A 22324-nucleotide genomic window follows, 5' to 3' on the forward strand; every position below is an offset into this window, starting at 1 on the left:
AAAGTATTCATGGAATGCTATGATTGTGGCTCAGTGGTACAGCGCTTGCCTAGCACATGTAAGGTACTGGGTTTGATCCTCAGCACCACATAAAAATAAATAAATAAAATAAAGGTATTGTGTTCATATGCAACTAAATATATATACATACATACATATATATGTATGTATGTATATATATTTAAAAGTATTAATTGAAGTTAAGCTTTGTCAGATTCCACTAGGAAACATTGAATTGTAGGGGAGTGAGTCCAGCTTAAGGGAAGTCCAGCTGGTTGGTCTTTTGTATTTCTGAATTGACAACCAACTTTTCATTTTCCTCAAAGCACCTTACTTTGAAGTTTCCATTTACTGAATCAGAAGAGCAGTATCATTTAGAGCCAGAATTCTCAAATTTAAGCACACACTAGCAACACCTGGAAGGCTTATTAAATACATAACTGTTTGGCCCCACTCCCAGAGTTTCTGATTCAGTAGTTTTTGGGTAGGGCCCAAGAATTTACATTTCTCCTAAGTTCCCAGACAATGCTGATATGGCTTATTGGGAACAAGTGTTAGGAAGTGTTTTTTTTTTTTAATTTTAATTGGTGCATTATAATTATACATAATTGTGGGATTCATTATGCCATATTTGTACATATACATAATTTGATCAATCTCATTCCACAGTGCTTTCCCTTTCCCTCCTCTCCTCCCTCCCCCAATCTGCTTGCTCTATTCTAAAAATGGTTTTTAAGACAAAGACAGGCATGGTGGAGCATGCCTGTAATCCCAGCTGCCCGGGAGGCTGAGGCAGGAGGATCTCGAGTTCAAAGCCAGTCTGAGCAATTTAGGGAGGTCCTAAGCAACTTAGCAAGACCCCGTCCCAAAATAAAAAATAAAAAGGGCTGGAGATGGGCTCAGTGGTTAAGCACTCCTGGGTTCGATCCCTGATACCAAAAAAGAAAGAAAGAAAGACAAACACATTCGGAGGGCCTGCGCCAGATTCCTTCATGGTGATCTGTGGGTTCCTGGCTCTGCCTTCTCCAGAAAATAGCCCTTGGCCAAACATATCCATCTTGCCAAAGAAATTGTGCAACAGCCACCCATTTCCAAGGGTTGTCAATTCAGAAATACAAAAGGCCAAACAGCTTCCCTCAAGTTGAACTTGCTCCCCTACAATTCATAGCTTCCTGCTAGAATCTGGCAAAGCCAGACTTCAGATGAGAGGACATCTTGGGCCCCATTTTCCTCCTACCCTTTTCCTACCCTCCTACCCCAAATCTCATGATTTGTAAAAGAACCTCCACTTCAGTCTCTCCTTCTATGGAACTCAACACCAGAAAACAGTCTTACATTGATGTTGGGTTTCAAACCACATTTGTTAAGTCAATAAAAAAAAAAACTAGATTTGAAGGTCAGACTTGGTTGAGAATTTTCTTTCTTTTCCCCCTTCCCCCTTACTTCCTTCCCTCCTATATTCTTTCCTTCCCTCCTCCCCTCCTTTCTCCTTCCTTTCTTTCAGGATTGAACTTAGGGGCATTCTACCACTGAGCTACATCCGCAGCCCTTTTGGTTTTTTATTTTGAAATAGGATCTCACTAATTTGCTGAGGCTAGCCTGGAATTTTTGATCCTCCTACATTAGCTTCCAAAATTGCTGGGATTACAGGTGGGTACTCCACTGTGCCCAGCCTGATTATTAAACATAAAGTTAATTTTTTTAACACCTCAATAGACCTGTGTAAACTCTAATCCTTCCACAGGTACTTATCTGCTTAACTGCACATTTCTTCCCTCCTAAAGTTTCCGAGTGGAAAGGACACAGCTGTCACCAGCCTTGGTGGAGTCTGCTCCTCTCTTAATCCAGTTCTCTTCATATGTTGTAGAAGGAAACTGGGCCAGGTGTTAACTCAGGTATTTCCAGCTCTGCGGTGGTGTGATTCTACATATGGTTTGCTTTTTAAATTAGTTTCACTTTCTTCCTTCCCATATTTCTTAAAAATTTTATGAGGTCATGGCTAAGGAGCTGAGAAATGCAAAAAAGGTCTTTTCTATAGTTTGAGCTATTTGCTTTATATCCAGTTCCTGAGAGAAGTATTCAAGAGCTGTTCCCTTCATCTCAGAACAAAAAGAGCAATCTGCATTGTGTTGTGATGGGAATTAAATGATAAAGATACTGCAATTCATTGTAATTCTAACAGAGGCTAAGTTTGGGAAAAGGTCATGGTACACAGTGCATCTGGAGAGTTTTCCAGAAAAAAAAAATTCTAAATAATTCTGTTATGTTTAAAAATCCTTATCAGTCATCTTCTTTTACTACTTAGTCTCCCAGGGTGTACACAGTGCGTTATACCTAGTAGGTACTCAATGCATATTCATTAAATGAGCAAATCGCATATTGTAATGAAATGAAAAAATTAATCTATTACATATCTGGCAGATTAAACTTGAGAATTCACTAAAGAGCATCATATTCTACACCACCTATAAAGACTACAAATTCAGAATCACTTTTCTAAATGTATCTTATCTTTGCTGCTAATAATCAATAGTTTATGCATTTTGGTCAAGTAATACAATTTACTGAGCACTTTCTGCCAGAAAAGTCATATGATGGGTGATTTATGTCTATCTCATTTATTCCTCACAATAGCCTTATAAGTTCATCTCCATTTTACTAATAAGGAAATTGAACCAGAGAGAGGTTAGAAGACTTAAGTTTACATGAAATCAGGATTTTAATCAAGTTCAAAAGCCTGCTTTTTAACCTATTATTTCTTCCTTGAAAAATGCCAAGGTTTTCTGACTTCTAATATGCTGTTCAGGAAGTCCATGTAAAAAATACTTCTCCTCTGCCTTTTGCTGCTGTTATAGATCCTGCCAGCCATCTATACCAGCCATCCCTATAGGCAATATTTATTGAGCATCAACTTTAACAGCCACATGCAGCCATGAGCTGGGTTTGGGTGCCTACCCTCATGAAACTTTTATTTCATGGGTGAAATGGACAACTAATAAATAATGTTGATTTAATACTGTGGGAGAAGAAGGGACCCAAAAGAGGAACACCCAACCCAGACAAAGGAGCCATGGGAGGCTACATAAAGAAGTCACATCTCATTCTCAATATCTTCCCCATATTTAGAGTGAAGTCACTGCAAAGTTAGAGAAATAAAATGGGCTGTGTCTCCAACTTCTGCAAAGTATTGGGAACTTAATAAATACTTGTTGAACAACCAACTAGTGTTCAACTATCTGAAAAAAATTTAGAGTTACCATGGTTAAGAATCCTCTCTTCCCTTAATTTGTGTTGATTGTATTTTTCTACATGCAGATTACCTTCAGATCATGAGAAATAAAAAATAGAGACAAATTTCTTAAATGGAATCTTAATTCTGATAAATCGTGGCACACCATGGCTCAATGACCTGAACAAGATTTGACAATTCTAGGCAAGTTTTACAATGAGCTTGGGGTCATGAAACCAAATTAATAAAACACATTGGTTACCTTTTTATTAAATCAAATTGTGAAGGTACACTTTTGAGCCTTTGCAAATATCACTCCTAATTAGCCCAAGGCCTCGGATCCAGAACAACCCATACTCAAAGTCAATAGGGTGTGTGGGTTTTTGTGTATAAGTGACAAGCTAATATCAGCAGTTTGGTTATGAGGAACACATAAACTTTTTAAAAAAGAGGGCCAATAAAAACAATGATGTTTAAAATGTTGGCTTGACTATTTTAAACTAAAATTGATTAATACTTAAATGTTGTAATTCATTTAAGCAAATATTTATGGGAAAACCCACAATATCTTAAATGATCTGATCTCATTATAAAACCTACCTTGCCAAGGCAAAAGCATCATCAATAAAACTTGCACGGTCAGCCGAAGAAAATTGCTGGGAAAAATGAGGAAAAAAAAAAAGAAGTAAAAAAATGAAACATAGTTAAATGAAAATGTGTTGAGAAAAATTAATATCATTCATTAAAATGCTATTCTTAGAATAAAAATAAAACAATTCATAACCATTGCTGTCTCTTACCGAGTGGTTTAAGAGAAGATCCTCAGTGATCCGGTCCCAAGTTAGTTTTTCATAATTTACACGATAAAACCCAATATGATCTGGATTTATTTTGAGAAAAGTATTTCCACTAGGATCATAAGGGTTCAAAGTGATTCCTATGGTAGTAAATAAACACTAATGAGAAACATGTTTGCATATACTGTAAACCCAGAGAAATTAGACCCAGAGGGCAGAAAGAAAAGAAAAGAAAAGAAATATTAGCTCAAGGAGTCAAGTTTTGATTTGGATCCAAAGCCCCAAAGCCTAATTCTTATTTAGTTGCCTAACTTTAGAATGTCACTGGGGTGAATAAGCTGAAAAAGAAATAAGTAATGTCAATAAGTGTCCTGTTGTTTGTGACTTACATTTCTTACTGGCAGAAGCTTGCCAAATGAATGAAATAATTCTATGCTGGCCAATCCTTTAATAAAATAAAACAACGCCTAAAGACAGAGAAGCCTATGCCTTCTGGGATAGTCCATATATTCCAAGTCACAATGGATTCATTACATGAAAAGTGTTTATTGTGGCTGCCTGGGGAGAGGATAAAAATGTAAACATTTGAAACCAACCATTGAAACTGATGAAAATGGCTATTGCTAAGAAAAATGATTTAAGAATCAGTAGTCCTCCTTTTTATTTTTTTCTCCTTTCTTTGCAGTGCTGGGCATTGAAACCAAGGCCTATGTTCTCTGGGCAAGTGCTCTACCAGTGAACTACATCCCTAGCCTTGGTAAAGCTTTTAAAGTGTCAAGAAGACCTGCAAATGAATTAGAATCCAAATGGAACATTCTTGATTTTTTAATACTTGTCATAATTTTTCTTTTAATTTTGTTTATCTTGGTAAGATCTTTTACCTCCTTATTTTGATTATAACAACATTTTTTCATCATTGGATTCATCAAATTAACTTTCTAAAGTTACATCCAATATTTACAGAGGGTAAAGGAAGTCACATCTCATTCTCAATATCTTCCCCATATTTAGAGTGAAGTCACTACAAAGTTAGAGAAATAAAATGGGCTGTGAAGCCCAATACTAAAGGAATAGAGACTTATGTTTTAAATTAAGCATATACACTTAAAATCATAGCTATGTTCTGACATGACCAATATTTGTTAGCATACCTTTCCAATTCCTATGCTTTTTGTTTGCATGGACAATATCCAATTTAAATAATGACGTGAGGATGCTTAGTATATTTGAGGAATTTCAACTAGTTGAGTGTAATGACAATGGAGAAAATACTGGAAAACAGAAGATGAAGCTGGCAATGAAGATCATGCATGGAGAATTCACCTTCTGAGAGGTGGAAAGATAAGGAAGGTTTTTAAGCAGGAAAATAACATGCTCAAGTCTGTTTTCTAGAAAGGTCATTTTATGGGAGATATTTTGGAGGACCTTCTAGAGAAAAGAAGACTCATTTAGAATCCATTGTTATAATGAAGGGCAAGAAAGGATGAGGCAGAGACGATGAAAACGGGAGGTGATTACAGGTAAGACCAACACAATCCTTCTTCTGACCTGATGTGGACAGTTGGAGGAAGGGAAAAGGGCTTGCACTGATTGGATGAATAATTATGTTGCCATTAGAGAACAGAGGAAGGTAAGTCAGTTTGGGAGGAAAGATGATTGAACTTTTGGAAGTGTTTGCAAGGTCTGGAATGTATCCAGGACACAGTAGTTTTTCATAATATATGAGCAAGCTCTTCAACAAGACAATACGTTTCTTTAGGAACTTTCAGAGTAGGTACTTGACAAATTATAAACCCTTACCTCACTCATGTAGTATTAATCTTTCTTTGTCATTCTCCCATGGACAAGTTGTTGAAAGGAAGCTAATCTTTTGGCAACCTTATACTCTGAATGTTTGTATCAGGAGGAGAGTCTCTTGCTAAGCAGAAAGCCATATGTTACAGAAGAAAGAATATGAACTTTGGAGTCCGAAAGACTTAGGATGAAGTCTTTTCTCTGTGGCTTAGTAGCCCTGTCACTTTGGCCAGATCACTTGACTCCTGTGTCCCCATTCAATAGGAGTAAAACAGGGATAAAAATCCCCCAGGCCTGTTGCAAAGATTAAATAAGATAACATAGGTAAAGCGTTGGACACATAGTTATGTGTCCAACAGATGGTAGCTATCTCCATTATTATGAAAGGGGATAGGCTGCCAGTTCTATAAATAGCAAAGCAAATATAAATAACATTGAGAAGTTCCTGGCAATCCATCTAAATACTGCAGTATTTTAGTGTGCTTTATATGTCTCCAGTTAAGCCTGTCTAGAGTCACTGTGATTTTTCTCACTTTATAGATGAGGAAGCTGAGATCCAGGAAGTTAGTAGTTAAGGACTTTCCAAGTTCATGCTACTTTCAGAACAGTTGTCAGCAGCAAAATACTGTCTGGCGGTTTAGTTACATAATGAAGTAAGTTGGACTAAAATATTGAGCCTATTCCTGGTGACACAGCGAAGTACGGGTGTGTTTCTTTTTTTGTTTCTCCATTTACTTTTTATTAGTTTTTTTTTCTGACTATTAAGAGCAGTGTTGTTGTTTTTTATGGAGACTGATAATTACCTTTTCCAAAAGAGCATATACAATCATTCTTTAATGTTACTATTTTTTATAAATAATTATAACAAATTTTAGACAAGAAGACAGCTTGCAATAACCTGAGATTCCTAAAGAATGAAATGTTTTTCTTTATAAAGGCTGTATTGCACTATTTCTTTGAGCAGATTAAATTTTAGCATGTAATGACAGAATTTACATCTTTTTAAATTTTGTGCCTCACTTACTAGTAAAACGAAAGACTCAAGAGCAGTACTTTTTGACTCATAATACACAAAATAAACTTAAAGAGCTAAAAATTTCCAACAGGAATGCATTGTCTGTTTGTGGGGTCAAGGAAGAACATTTCAATCTCTGAAACTAAAGGTAACATGGTCCATTGTCAAATTGGATAATGTTTACAACAAAATGCCCAATCAAGAAAGTATTAATGATTATATCAGCAATAATTATAGGGTCGCTCCCAAATCTCACAAATAGTTTATTACAATCTTCCTAGAAAGAAAGGTGTAGTTTTAATATGAAACAAGCAGGAGTCTGAGAAAATGCCAATCTTCCTGTCATGGGGAAGGATTGTCAGTGGTGATGATTCTGGCAACTGGGAAGAAAAATTGCAAAAGAGTCTTAGTGAAGATCTGCCAGTGTCTGCCCAGGGAAGGGGCCCAACTGAGATGGCACAGGTGTTCCAGGCTTGTTGACAGTTCTGGTCCTATAGAGAACAGTGTATGTGGCAGGGACTTGTTAGTGGCTCACCACACTGTTTCCTTTTCCTCCTGGGTACAGAGCTAAATTGTACGTCTTAGCCTCCTTGCAGTTAGGTAGAAGCACACATTGAGAACTGGCCATAATATGTGGGCAGAAGCAATAGATGCACTTCTAGGCCTAGTCTCTAAATTAACTTCCTCTGTTTCTGCCCAGATACAAAAGATCTAGCAAGGAATTCTAACATCCAAGAGGGGATGGATCAGAAGAAGGAAGAAAACAGGATTGTTATTTGATGGAGAGCCACCCAAGAGAGATGGCAAGTCAGAAATACCTTCTTTGGACTCTTGCACAAACAAGAAACTTTATTGCATCAGGCTACTATTGATAGTTTCTAAGTAAAATAATTACGGTCACCTAGAGGATGCAATATATCAGGCTATCACAGTTTGATGACATCTTAAAATAACTGATTTACCTTAACTCTGCCCTAATCCTTACTAAGTAAACTTTTCCCCTGGGAAGAGACACCAATTAGCTGACATGAGTATGCTGGTTTACTAGGCCAGGATATTTTATCTGTGGGTAAATTAACAAATTAGCATTCTTGGTTAATCTCTTGTATGTTTGGTTTGGGTGAATAAATCTTCCAAGACTTGGTTGACCAGGGCTGAAAAAACAAACTTGAGTTTCCAAACCACCAAAATGGTGTCCATAATCATCCAAAGTTTGCACATTCCATGAGGCTCAGGCTGAAAAAATGAAGACCTTTGCTTTTTGTCATTGTATATAAAATTACATGCTCACCATTATTTTGGTAATAAATATTTAAATATAGCCATTATTAATTTTTAGTAAACCCTGTTTTTATGATAATCAGAATGGTTATTAAAGTATCCAGTGATAGTTGAATCTGAAAGTTAGAGCTATAAAACCTGTCTATATCTCTCCTAGGCCTCAGATCCTATGTATTTATGGATGCCTATTTAAAAATATTATGTTTTAGCAAGGTGATTACTCAAGATCACACTAAATATTAGAAAGAGGCAAATTAGAAGTAAAAAGGTCCATGTAACACTAAAGGTAGAAGCATTGACAATAGTGAAAATAGTATCTGATACTAAAGAAAGATAGGTTACAAAAACATACACTGGCGACAGTCCATTAAGCGAGGACTCACCAAACTCTCAGGATGTGCCTAGCACTAGTAATAAGAGTGGACAGGGGACAAGAAACATGAGGTGCAGTTTGTGTCTTCGGAAAGCTTAAAGGTTAATTGAAAAAGAAAAAAGAGAGCATAGGAAGCTTAAATGACAATGATTTTGTTGGAAACATGAAGGAACAATGACACATGAAACGGCAGCATAAAATATACTACAGAGAAAGTCCTGAGAAGGACTATGTTTATAATAAAATCCCAACGAGGAAATAACAGCATTGAGGATAAAGAAACATATTATATTTTGGTAAGAATAAATTCATTTTAACAGAGATAAATTCATTTAAAAGAGGATCTAGTTAGTAACTATAGTTTAAAAGGAAAGGTTTTTAGGGCACCTTGGAATGGCCTGAACAGGTTTGTGATAGAGGTCCTCGTTCATTCGTCTTTGGTTAGAGAGTACATGTTTAATTTTTTTCTAATGCTTAAAATATGAATGTAAATAAAAAAGATCTGGGGTGGGAAGGGGGGATGTGCCACTATTGCCTGGGGAGTTTCTAACTGATGAATCATCAAAGAAACCAAGAGGAGGGCAGCAGGATTGGTAACATGAGCTGGTTACCCATTCAGTACACTCAGGACATGTTCGTCATCTGTGTTCTGAGCCGAGAGCTGAAGATGTTCTCAAACAGGAAACAGGAACTTATTGCATAGCCTAAAAATGGAGCAGGCACTTTGAAGTAGGAAGAGATGTCTAGTTTGTTTCTGGCTAAGTGGCCAGGAACAGCAACAACAGCAACGGATAAGGGATAAGTTTCTTTTCCTCAAGGAATACTCCGTGGGAGGAGAGACAAAGATAAGTCAATAGTTACAGAAAAAAAAAATGTGTTAAACATAATACTTCAAGGATAGAAAGGGGTTTGAGAGCTCCCTCTCTCTTTTCTATGCTAACACTCCCTGTTCAGAGTACAGGGACCCCAAAGACTCCATCAATCCTGTCATCCATTTATACTCTATCAGTAGCCCCTGAACTCTTGGCCTAGAAATCCTTTTCTTTAGTAATCTTCCCTGATCCCCCACATCTGGGCTGGTGCTTGTCCTGTGTGTTCCCTTCACTATTTTCAGTTACCACACCAGCCACTTAGGACAGTATTGTATCTACCTGCTGACCTAGCCCTGGACAACTGTCCACACAAGGGTAAGGGGTCATGCTTCTCCCCTACTCTCACATTATCTCCAGGCCTACCCCTGTATCTGGTATGTAAGTTAGCTTTAATAAATACTGGCTTGAAAGAAATAACTGATTAATTAAGGGATCAAATTCAACATTCCAAATCTATCTAATGAGTACACAATAAATATTAGAAGGTTGTTTATTCTGAACTCTTAAAATTTACTTATGAAGTATTAGAGTGAGCTTTAGTTATCTTGAAAATTCACTGCTATGGGATCCTAAGTCCATGAAAATGCTGGGTAAACTGTAAGGATAGATGAATTATTCATGCTTTTAAATTCGTAAACAGCAAATGAAGCTGCTTCCAAGACATTCTTCCAACCTTCATTAAACATGGTGACCACTGGGGGGAAAATGTGGTAAAAAGTTAAACCTCTCAATGAAATCCTAACCTTCTCTTATGTCTTTTACCAGGGCTGTTACATATTCTTTAGTGTGTTCTTTCTGTCTTTTCCATTTTCCTTTGGTAAATGTGCTTACGAATCTGAAAATGGTCGGAAGACAGACCACAAGAGATACAGCTTAGTATTCAATCACAACCTAAATGAATACAAATACTGAGACAGAATGGTATTGATTTGGAAATTGAGAATATTGACCACAATGCTATAATAATTGTTACCATAAATGATAAAGGGAAAGTTTCATTGTGATAGCAATTCCTGTCAAGAAGAGCCTAAAGAAGAGTCTTACTTCCATAATAGCAAAGCTGGTAGAGTTTATAGTAAATCTAAAAATCACAAAAGATTTTATAATACAAGTTTAAAAAAAAAAGTGGGAAAAAACCTAGGGAAGTTACAGAGAAACTTATACATAAATGATTATAGCAGCACTACTGACATGAGATGAAGGTACAAATGATTCAAATATCTGTCAGTTGATAAATGTATAAAGAAAGGTCACATATCCATATAATGGAATATAATTTGGCAATAAAAATGAATGAAATGCTGATACATGCTACAACTAGGAAGAACCATAGAAACATTAAGCTAAATGAAAAAAGATTAAAAATGCTATTTATATATAAATTATATATATGTAATTTCATTTACATTAAATGTACAGAAGAGGTAAATCTATAGATGTAGAAAGTTGATTAGTGTTCAATTTGGGCTGAGGCATGGGAGGATGGAGAGATGATAGATAAAGGTAAGGGTTTCTTTCTGAGGTAATAAAAATGCTCTAAATTGCCTGTGCTGATATGACTGTGAATATACAAAAAAAAAAAAATTGGATTTTACTCTTTAAATGGATGAACTGTGGAGTGGGATGGAGCTTAGTGATAGAGTGTGTGCTGTGCATGTGTAAGGTCATGAGTTCAATCTCCAGCACTGTAAAATAAGAAAATAATGGGTAAATTTAAAGGTATGCAACTTATATCTCAATAAAGCTGATTTTAAAAATCAACTGGAATAAAGAATAAAATTTACTTGCCAGATGAACTCAGACATAATTAACATTTTTGGATGTTATAGGCATATGCAGCTTTTTCACTGCTGTGACTAAAGGATCTGACCAGAGCAATTTTAAAGGAGGAAAAGTTTATTTGAGGGCTCATGGTCCACAGAAGGCCAATTCTATTCCTGGGGGCTCTAAATGAGGCCCAACATCATGGCGGAAGAGTATAGTAGAGGGAAGCAGCTAACATGACAAACAGAAAATAGAGAGACTTCCACTCTCCAGATACAAATATATACCCCAAAGCCACGCCCTAATTCCCACCTCCTCCAGCCACACCCTACCACTTCAGTTACCACTTAGTTAATCCCACTCAGGGGGATTAAGTCACTGATTGGGTTGAGACTTCAACTCAATCATTTCTCCTCTGAACCTTCCTGCGTTGTTTCACACATGAGCATTTGGGGAACAACTTATATCCAAACCATAACCACAGACAAGTGATCTGCTTGGCCTTAAGAAGCCACGGGTGAAAGTGTATGCCCAGTGCTCTCCTGAGACCAAGTCCTGATGGAATGGAGCAAAGGACACAGTCTAGTTTGTCTTACATAAGAAATGTTTTGAGTTGAGTGCAGTGACACATGCCTGTAAATCCAGAGACTCTGGAGGCTAAGACAGGAGAATCAGACATTCAAGGCCAGCCTCAGGAATTTAGTGACAGCCCTGTCTCAAAATAATAAATAAAAAGGGCTGGGGATATAGTTTAGTGAAGGGCACTTGCCTAGCATGCAAGAGGCCCAGAGTTCAAACCCCAGGACTGCAAAATAAAAATAAAAGACAAGTTTTTAGACATAAAACAAGTACATCGGTAAAAGTATTAAAAGCAAGATTCTTCTGGGATTAGTGCTAAAACCTGTCTTATTTATTTATTTTTTTTTTTTTTGGTGACATGGAGGTCTATGATAATGTCTCCTTGTTTCTATATAACTTTAGAATTTTTCAAGTAAGAAAAAGACAAATCAATGGAGAGAGTAAGAGATAAATTTTCAGAAAATGATTGGTCTAATTTAATGAGAATATTAAAAAAAAAAACCAAGCCTGCCACATAACATTTTAAGAAATTCAATGACTTACTTGTTTGATAAAAAGATAAAAATGGAAGAAAGGAAGAGAGAGAGAGGGAAAGATGAAGGGAAGGAAGCAAACTTATACTTTGATCTCCCAAGGCTAGGTATGTCAATCATGGTAAATGATTAAAAAAAAAATCTCAAAGTAGAAAAGTCATTATTGCAGATAAAGATTTATAATCATCAATAAATTATTTAAGAGGTTTCTTTAAGCTAAAATTTATTTGATTTTCAGCTTATGGGTAACTCTTCACACTTAATTTAATGTAGAACACCAATTCAAAGAATAAATCAATCAATTGATAATATTTACCTTCTTTTTCTGACCTATTGTAGAAGGCACTGAGTGGTACATCATTTTCAGTCAATTTAATTGGAATATTCCATGTGTAACTAAAATTTTTAAAAGAGAAAAATTTAACTTTATTACTAAACGATAAAAAATCAAAAATAAAAATCAAGACAAACATGTTTTCCTTATATGATCATCCAATGTATAGTATGCAACCAATACAGTTAATAAATCATACTTTAGTAATAAAAATAGGTCAGGTAACTGCTCTCAATTTCTATAAATTTATGAACTGTGGAAATTTGCATCAAAAAATTATCCAAGAATGAAGATTATTATTCAATGAAGTGCTTTGAGGCTTTGAAATAAAGAAATTGCAGAAATATAACATATAATATTGAGCATCTGAATACATGATTATGTACACTTTATATTTGATGGCTTCTGTTAAGGAGCACAAAACATTGTTAAAATTCAAAAGGCAGTCTGTAAAATTCTGTTAAAGAAATACATTTTAGAAGTTAGATTGAAATTGTACCACCACCATAACCCGCCCCCCCTTCAAAGTTTCATGCTCTTTTCTAAGTATCTTTTAGCTAGAATCATGAGAATACATGTGCTCTAAAGGGAAAAATTATCAGATGTTTCAGGGGTTTCCAATTGTTTTCCTTAGCTACTTGGTATGCAGAGGTAGCTTGTATTTGGATATAATATATTCCCAATATTTTAGTCTTGAAATATCAAAAAACAGATCATCAATGCCATTTAATTGTTCTCCTCTCAATCACAAATGCATCATCTCATGTATCTAGAGAGAATATGAATCTAGGTACCAATAGCTGGTTTGAATTGCTACTCAAAGTTGGTTTCTCTGTCAACATTCAATTCCTTAAAGAGAATTAGGATTGACATTTCTCCCATTTAGGATATAATAAAATTTGTCATTCAAGAATAGATTTTTGCTATCTATGTGAAAAAAATAATCCTCTGCTTTATGTTATTTAAGTGTTTTAAAGGACTTTTTACTGGGTCCTTTGGAGTATTTTATTGCAGTGGAATTTTTGGCTATAAGTTTCATAAAACCAGTACATAAATTATTTCTGGGGTCCTATTGTGGACACAGCTTGATGCTTATCCCCTAGAAACCCAGATTCCAAAGTGCTTTCTCTGGAAGCAACCAAAACCTAAGTCTCTCTGTTAGAGGACTGTCCTCAAACTGCCTCAGCAGGAAAAACAGAAATTCCTGGGAATTTGCATTCTTCTGGAGCCACCCTTAGTTAACAATGACTGATTGGTATGGGTTGAAAGTTGAGAACCTTTCTTACCCCATCCATCAGGAACACGCTGGAACACTCTGAAATGTTCTGCACAGGTTCCAGAAATTCTCTGCAGGACTGAGCCAGTTACTCTCCACAGGACTACTTCATACAGCACCTCTGCTGGACTGCCTTCCCTTCCTCTCCCTTCCCTGTCCCATGCCCACTGTGACCATCCTTCCTAGAGACACTTCCTAAGGAGTCACTTTCACTCACATGATCATCTCAGGGTTTGCTTTTATGGAAGCCATCCTAAGAGCCCTTGCAGCCTCTCAGAAGACAGGCATTGTTAAATAACCACATCCTACATATTTTGCTCTGTCGCTGCTCTGTTAATTTGATGCTGCCACGCAAACAAATATTTCTTCATCTTTCTCCAGTGCCAAACGTAACGGAAGTAACAGAGGATGCTGTGTTGGGATGTGCACAATGTGACTTCACATCTTGGCTATCACCCTAAAACATGGTCAGTAGGACTACACCATGCCTAAAACTGGACAGAAGCTATACTACCAAGGTCACGTATAAAAATATTTCCCTGGGCTGGGGTTGTGGCTCAGTGTAATGCACTCGCCTAGTACATGCGAGGCGCTGGGCTTGATCTTCAGCACCACATACAAATAAACAAATAAAATAAAGGTATTGTGTCCAACTACAACTAAAAAATAAAAAAAAAATATTGCCCTGAGGATTTTAAGATTATCCTAAGACAAAAATGAATACAATTTGGTAATTTTTAGTATCACACAATCTAACCTAATCTAAACTGAATAAAATAAGAGATTTGGGAATACAAAATGTCAAGAAATGAAAATTATATCATCTAAAATTTATGAGTATCAAGATTTGTTTTTTAAGTGTGTGATTAAGGTACCATGAAATGGGCTCCATCAATACTAAAAGTGGCCAATCTAGTTTTCTCCAAGGAAACTGACTTTAATTGCCCCCTGAAAGACACACCCTTCTTCTGCCTGTTTACAATGGATGGACTTTCAAGGCAAGAAAACTTGTCAGGGCTGGGGTTGTAGCTCAGGGATAGAGCGCTTGCCTGGCATGTGTGAGGCCCTGGGTTCCATCCCTAGCACCGTATAAAACTAAATAAACAAAATAAAGGTATAAAAAAAAAAAAGAAAGAAAGAAAACTTGCCTGCTGGAGACGTGGTAAGTGGCCCATTTGTAAGAGAAGGTTGCCGCCATAATGTTAAAGCAAAAGCCTACACATGGGTGGACCCTTTGAATTATAAAAGGTTCTGTTCAGTAAAAACTTTCCTCATTCTGGATTACTTAAATAGTGAGAAGCATACTTAGAAGAGGCCATTCATTTCACAGATCACCCAACAGGAACACATCTGACCAGAGAGAAGATGAACCTTGGGGTTGGAGAAAGGTACCATTTCTTTCTGGGTACATGATTTGATTTAAAAAAAATAAATAAATAAAGTGAAAAAACAGTATTCTTTCTTATTTCTCAGGAGCTACTGATGATTTTTAACAAATATTCTCAACAGGGAAAAACCTATTTTCTAAGTTTCTTTTCCTATTCATGTATAACATCCCCTTGCTTTTGTTTTACAAAACTGGGACAAGTATGTTGATTTTTGATAAATAGTCACCAAAAATCATGCTTCTATGAATCCAAATGAAATAAAAATAGTATCTGAGAGTAGGAATTCAAGACAAATATTAGAGAAAAATGGGTTAACATAGTTTCATACTCTTAAGTTTCATGAATAAAATTCAAGGATATATTGTAATTTATTGTAAAAAGTGATTTTATTCCTGATATATTTAGCTCACTTGGTAATAATTTTTTTGTTTTGTTTTGTTTTTGTGAAGAGGAATTTATAGCCAAAGAGTAGTTAAAATCCAATCAACACTGGTTGACTGTCTTTAGTTTAACAAGTCAGTGGACACGTGACAGGAGGAAACAATTATTGAGGAACTTTCACAATGGAACTTATGTTGCAAGAGAGAATGTTTTGTTTTTTGGTTTTTTTCCAGTGCAAGGGATCGAACCCAGGGCCTCACCCATGTTAGGCAAATGCTCTACCACTGAGTTTCATCTCCAGCCCAACAAGTTTTTCTTTCTTTCTTTTTTTTTTTCCCAAATATCCAAAGACTGTAGAAGTATTTAATATGACTAATCTAATTTACTAGAATATAAAACAGTAACTACAAAAGAAATAGTTCATAGTTTACAGAACCATCACAGACACTGTTTTGTTGACTTTTGTCATTGAATTATCACCTGAAACTAAGTCAAATCTACATTTCAATCATGTATCATGAAGAGGAAAGAGTGAAAAATAAAGAGGTTTTCTCAATTTTAATCTTTCCCTTTTGAAATAAAAAGTAAAGAAGTGTACACATACACTCCCTCAGCGTCTTCATATTGGTGTAGGGTCTGGTATTTTCCTTGTGCTGGTGTGAACTATTGATTTTCAGAATTTGTGTTACAGTAAGACACCCAGCTTCTTGGAACCACGTTGTCTGTGACAGAGCTGAGCTCCTGAGGTTCCCGCACAGATTGATAATGGCCTACCAAGTGAGTGCCTCAGGCTTTTCCAGCCAGCACCTTAGAAATAGTTAATTTCATAATTCTGAGTGCTCTCCATTCTCTCATACCTTGGACAATTTTTGGCAATTTTAATTTTTTTAAATACCCGAGTGTGCTGTTAGTGTGACAATTCTCAAAGTCCCGAATTAAAAACAGAAAACAGGTTGTGGTATATGGATCGTAAAATGTGTCTATAAAGATCATTCAGTTCTGTAGAAATGTGGCTATGACCATTGTCCTACAGGATGAGCACAATAGTCTAAAAAGAAGTTGTTCTCTGCAAATTCATCTGATTAAGTCACTTGCATATTATTTGTTTATTTACTGTAGTACTAGGGATTGAACTCAGGAGCGCTCACCACTGAAGGACACCCTCAGTCCTTTTAATTTTTTTTTTTTAATTTTGGGACGGGGTCTCTCTTGCACACTTGTGATCCTCCTGCCTCAGTTGGAAATTATAGGTGTGCACCACTGAATCCGGCTGTTGTTTATTTTTTAATTGAAAATGTTGAACTGAAATCTTTGGAATATCTGCTACAACTTTCAGCCACAGCCACCCTCCTATAGGGTCTGGGCTCATCAATCCCAGTTGTCACATGAGTCATTCACTGCAATGTCATCTTATTTGGTCTCCCTGATTCCACTCATGTCCCCATAATTCGAGAGAGGAACTTGGAAAAATGCAAATCTTGCCAATTGTCTCCTTAAAATCCTTGAATCTTCACACTGTTGTCCAAAATCTTTCATGTGGCCTGCATACCTGTCCCTACCTTTCTCCCCACCTTCGTCTCCCACCACTTTTCCAGTTGCTGTGCTTCCAGTCTCTTGGAGCCAGACTGCCTTCTGATCAAGGCGCTATCATTTACTGCGCGTGTGTATAACCTTGAATAAGTTAATCTCTCTCTCTGCTTCATTGTCCTCAACTGTTCTCATCAAACACATCTAAAGTGCTTAAAATAGTGCTGGCTACTTAGTCAAGGCTTAGTAAATGTTACACATTATATTCACAAAGCTCCTTTTAAAACCTTTGAGGACTTCCTCCATATTATAGTTTATTTTACTCCCTTTGCACCAATTTGCTCACCTTCAATATTTCATCCTGGTAAAAAGATGTTTTCTGTGACCCCACCCTGGCCATCTCCATCCCTCTCTCCCAATTAATTCAGGCTCAGCCAATCAGTGGGCATGTACGACAAGAGAGAATAATTACCAAGAAACTTTCCCAAAGAAATCTTGTTTCACAAGAGAGAAATATTTTTAAATTTTAATATCAAACAGCTCCAACACTATTATAAATTTAGTGAATGTAATTTGCTAGAACATAAAATAGTAACTATGAAGGAACTGGTTCATAGTTATTAAACACTTTCCAAAATACTTTCTTCATAGCTTAAGATTCTCATTCTTCATGTTATTCTAATTGCTACTAACTAATTGAGCTCACCAAATGACTTATACAGGAATTATAAAATAATGCCAATGAAATCATTAAGAAAGAGAGCAGGAGGACGATTCTCTTCAGTGAGAATCAGGCAATGGAGATTGCAGGCCACCTGGGTGAGCATGAATTCAAATCCTCTTTACCCCAAGCAAATATTTCAAAGTTGCAAGAAGGGACAATAAAAATTGGAACTAGATGAAACCGGAACAATGTCCAGGGACCAGTGATAGGCTATGCAGCTCCTGTTCACCTAGTAACCTACCTAGGAGGGACTCAGCATGTTGAGCTGGCCAGGATGATATCCCCAAAATATTGTATACAGTTTGGGTGTCCTGAGAGTCTGATTTTTACCTTTCATTTGGAGGGGTGCTTGGCACCCCAGAAATGTATACAAAATAAGTTATGCAGAAATGCTCATATCATCAAGACTGTACAAGTTGAACTTGTGCAAATGGAATGAGTTTTGAGATCACTGGCTGTGAGGTACATGCTCTATCAACTTTTACACTCTTTGGAACATTTTTAAAAACCTAGCACATCAGAGAAAACAACACATTGGATTTGTAATATTAATTAAAATACTTAGAAATCCTGAACTCAGTATCCATGTTTCAATTGTCTAGAAAAATCTTGCTTGGTAAAGTTGAGGGTTTGATTTTTAACATGATGAAGAAATGTCACTCTAATTTGATAAACTGTATTTGTATTTTAAATTGTTAATTTCTAAAAATATATCAAATAATTTCAAAAAAGATTTATAAACCTTTAGGTGTTTGTATTTGGAAATTAGAAAATAATTTAATGAAACTGTAACTGGTAGTGTTTAGAAGAATTTGATTCTAAGTTTTTACACATGCTATACGCAAGAGAATTTGATTAAGTTTCTAAATGCTGCTTAAATGCTCAGAGAATTTGATTTGTGAAATTTGTACATAAACTCATTATTAATCACAAACTAGGAAACTGTTGAATAACCACAGTTTGCTTTCCATCCTCCCCACCCAGGCCTGCACCTTACTCAGGGTCTCCTTTTTTATTTTTATTTTTAAAAATATTTATTCTTTAGTTGTAGGTGGACACAATATCTTTATTTAATTTTTATGTGGTGCGAGGATCAAACTCAGTGCCCCACGCATGCTAGGCGAGTGCTTTTCCTCTGAGCCACCACACCAGCCCCTAGCATCTCTCCTTTTAAGTGCTTCTGGTTTTAGTTCTGCATCCTAACTTTATTTATTTATTTTTGTTTAAACAATATGTATTAACTCATCCACTGGAGGGTGACTTGGTGCACTTATATTACTTTCTTTTCCATTCTCTTTTTAAAACTTAACAAAAAAAGTAAAATAAAATAAAATGGTTTTTAGTTTTCTATAGGTTACAATGTACCGCTAAATAATATACTCACTCCACCACTCTTGCTTTGTGAAGTTTTTGTTTTTACCACTTTCCTAACTGTTAAGCGAGGACAGCCCCTGGAGTGCTCTTGCTTAACAATCAGCTCTCAGAGGACAAAAGAGTATTTGCCCTTTTTCACATGATGCTCCCACTGTTTCCAGGGTTGAGCTACCAGAACAGCATCATGGACAACATGACGTCACCAATCTGGGAAGAGACCTGCCACTACTGAGTAAATACCCCACACTCTCTTTCACTTTTTCTCCCTTTTCCACCTCCTCTCTTCTGTCAGGTATTTTTTCTCATTATAATGATAAGATAGGTTATATTTCCAATGTATTCTGCCACCATAACAACACCGTTACATGTTATCCATTGGTTGATTATAAAAGTTGAAAGCCAATAAATTACACTTATGAATCAATGCTATAGTCTGGGAGTCCTAATGAAATGGAAATGCTTAGCTCTCCTCCACTGTTTTGGTTTACTTCTTTAGTAAACAGCCCTCTGCATTCTTGCCCTGGGGTCACAACCAGATTTCTTAGAGTTCCTTATAGAGAAAAGACTAGTAGTGGATGGAGAAAGTGGAGCGGCACAGGTCCTACTTCTAGACGTCATAAAAATTGTACTACTTTCAGCTTGGCTTCTCACTCCTGCTGTGCATTCTTCATGCTGACACTGAGCCCAGACCCTGACTAGGGACAGGGAGGTCCCTTTACTATCATCTAGCTGCATTTTCCTCAGTTGGTTTTCTGTCAGTATTTCTCCTTCTGCTTTTATTTCACAAAATTCTATGATGAATGTAGTCCCACCCATTTATTTTCCTTACTCTTAAGGGTTTATTGATTTTAAGTATATTCATTCCTCCATTCACTCATACCTTGGGAAGAGCAACATGTGCTCAGTCTACCATTTTGAACCTGGAGACCACCTGGCTATTTGAACACATTGAACATGTACTGGAGAGCAGTATCTAAGTAAATGACGAGTATTTCTGCCAAATTTCTACTTTTTTTCTGAAATGAATTACCCAAAATCTGAAGGTGGCTGGGAAGGATCAGCTCTTGAGTCCAACAGAAAACGCTTCTGTGTGACGCTTGTTTTATTCACATTTAGCACAGGATAACCCATCTGTCTAGTCCAGGTGTCCATTACTTCTCTCACCGGCTTCTCACTTGCCTAAGATTAAAAAAAAAATAGAGATTAATTAATTTACAAACAAGGGAAGATAAAAATAGAACAGTCAGGTAAAGAAATGATTAGTAAATCTTCTGTAAGTCAGAACAAGAAATACTTAGGGGTGTACTCCTCCTTACCTCTTCCAGTGCTTCCCAAAAATCTGAAGTCTTTGCATTCCTGAATTGGAATCTTTCCAAGTAAATCTGTATGTAAAAGATAACAAGTACTTTGGAAGTCAGTGCTGCCTTTTCGAGATTCTATAACATGATTTGAAGCCCTCCTCACAACTGCTCAATTCTGCCTCTATAACAAAAGCAACCACAGGCCATGTATAAATGAATGAGCATAGCTGTTCTCCAAAAAACACATATATGCACACTTATATTTGAATTCTATGTAATTTTCATGTTATGAAATATTCTATTTTGATTTTTTTAACCATTCTCAAATGTAGAAAGCCTTTTTACTTCACAAAACTTACAAAGTTGGGTGGTAGGCTGGATTTGAACAGTAGTTTGCTGACCTCTGCTCTAAGGAAATAAATGTATAGTCTTTTTAACAATAACAATAATAATGATGATGGATGGGGTGAGGAAATTATTAAATTTAAAGAATAAATCTTTATTCTTCAAATATTAACAAAATATGAATCTTTAAATAGAAGGTTCCCTCTTTGGGCTGTTCTGTTCACAAAACCTTTTCTGTATATGAATTTTCAGATCTAATGTGATAGAGCCCCAAAGAAAATTCCCAGTCTTCTCATCCATATCTGGACACTGCTTGAGGTTCTGCAGGAAACTTTCTGAAGTTTCTTCTGTCCTGCTGCATCACTCCTTTACTTTCTTGAATTATTTCCCATTTAAAATGCAGATGTCTAAGCCTGACATGGTAGTTGCATGCTTGTACTCCCAGAGACTTGGAAGGCCAAGGCAGGAGGATCACAAGTTTGAGGACAGCCTTACAATTTACTAAAATCCTGAGCAACTTAGTGAGACCCTGTTTCAAATAAAGAAAAAGAAAGAATGGAAGAAAGGAAGGGTTGGGAATATGACTCAGTGGTTAAGCACACTGGGTTTAATCCCCAATACCACTCCCTCCCCCCCAAAAAAAACCCTAAAATGAAGAAATCTTAGATATAAATAGAAACTTCTTTAAAAAAAATTTTTTTTTCCAAAGCTGGGATTGAACCCAGGGTGCTCTATCACTGAACCACATCCTCAGCCCTTTTTATTTTTTATTTTGAAACAGGGTCTCTCTAAGTTGCCTAGAATGGCCTCAAATTCAGGATCCTCTTGCCTCCGCTTCCTGAGTCTCTGGGATTACAGGTGGGTGCCACAGAATCTCTGGCTCCTTAGATGTTCTTCATGGTTAACTTGGTGCATATCATTTTCCCTCTTAAGTTGCTGTAAATTTTCAGTAGGTGCTGTACCTAAGTCACATTATCTTCTAAACTCCTCTTCAATCCAAGGACAGAGAAATTAAACAAGATTAGTAGGACCCCAGGAAGCCTGGGGGAGCACTAAGGCCCATTTGGAACATTGACTCCATTTAAATTCTTTTGATTAATTCACTTCTCAGCACTACCACCAGAGGGCAGGCAAAGGAAGAGAGAAGAAACTATCATTTTTAGGTATTGATTCCAGAGTATTGCACTAATCATTCATTATATCTTAAAAAAAAATTGAATATTTGGTATAATACTATTTGGTATGTCTATGTGTTAATGACAATTTATATTGACGAGTATCTTTTTAAAATTAATTTAGGTTTTATTTGTATACTCACAAGGTCTTGAGCTTAGAAACAGGAAATCTTGGATCTAGAAGGGACTTTAAATATTACTTAGTACATTGCGCACATTTTTTAGATGAAGAAAACCACTCTGTTTAACTACCTGAGTGCCT

General features: G+C 36.4%; 1 protein-coding gene across 1 annotated transcript in view; it reads right to left on the bottom strand.

Annotated features, from left to right (window-relative positions):
* Enpep (glutamyl aminopeptidase) overlaps nucleotides 1–22324 on the bottom strand; it is an 82360-nt gene that overhangs the window by 19356 nt on the left and 40680 nt on the right. Inside the window, exons 9-13 of the mRNA XM_027935472.2 lie at nucleotides 20558–20623; nucleotides 20272–20420; nucleotides 12554–12633; nucleotides 4030–4166; nucleotides 3830–3885 (exon numbers count right to left, since the gene is read on the bottom strand). Of these exons, the coding sequence (XP_027791273.2) occupies nucleotides 3830–3885; nucleotides 4030–4166; nucleotides 12554–12633; nucleotides 20272–20420; nucleotides 20558–20623 (488 nt within the window). The remainder of the gene's footprint in view (nucleotides 1–3829; nucleotides 3886–4029; nucleotides 4167–12553; nucleotides 12634–20271; nucleotides 20421–20557; nucleotides 20624–22324) is intronic.

The sequence above is a fragment of the Marmota flaviventris genome, chromosome 7 (genome assembly GCF_047511675.1).
Source record: "Marmota flaviventris isolate mMarFla1 chromosome 7, mMarFla1.hap1, whole genome shotgun sequence".
Classification (NCBI taxonomy): Eukaryota; Metazoa; Chordata; class Mammalia; order Rodentia; family Sciuridae; genus Marmota; species Marmota flaviventris.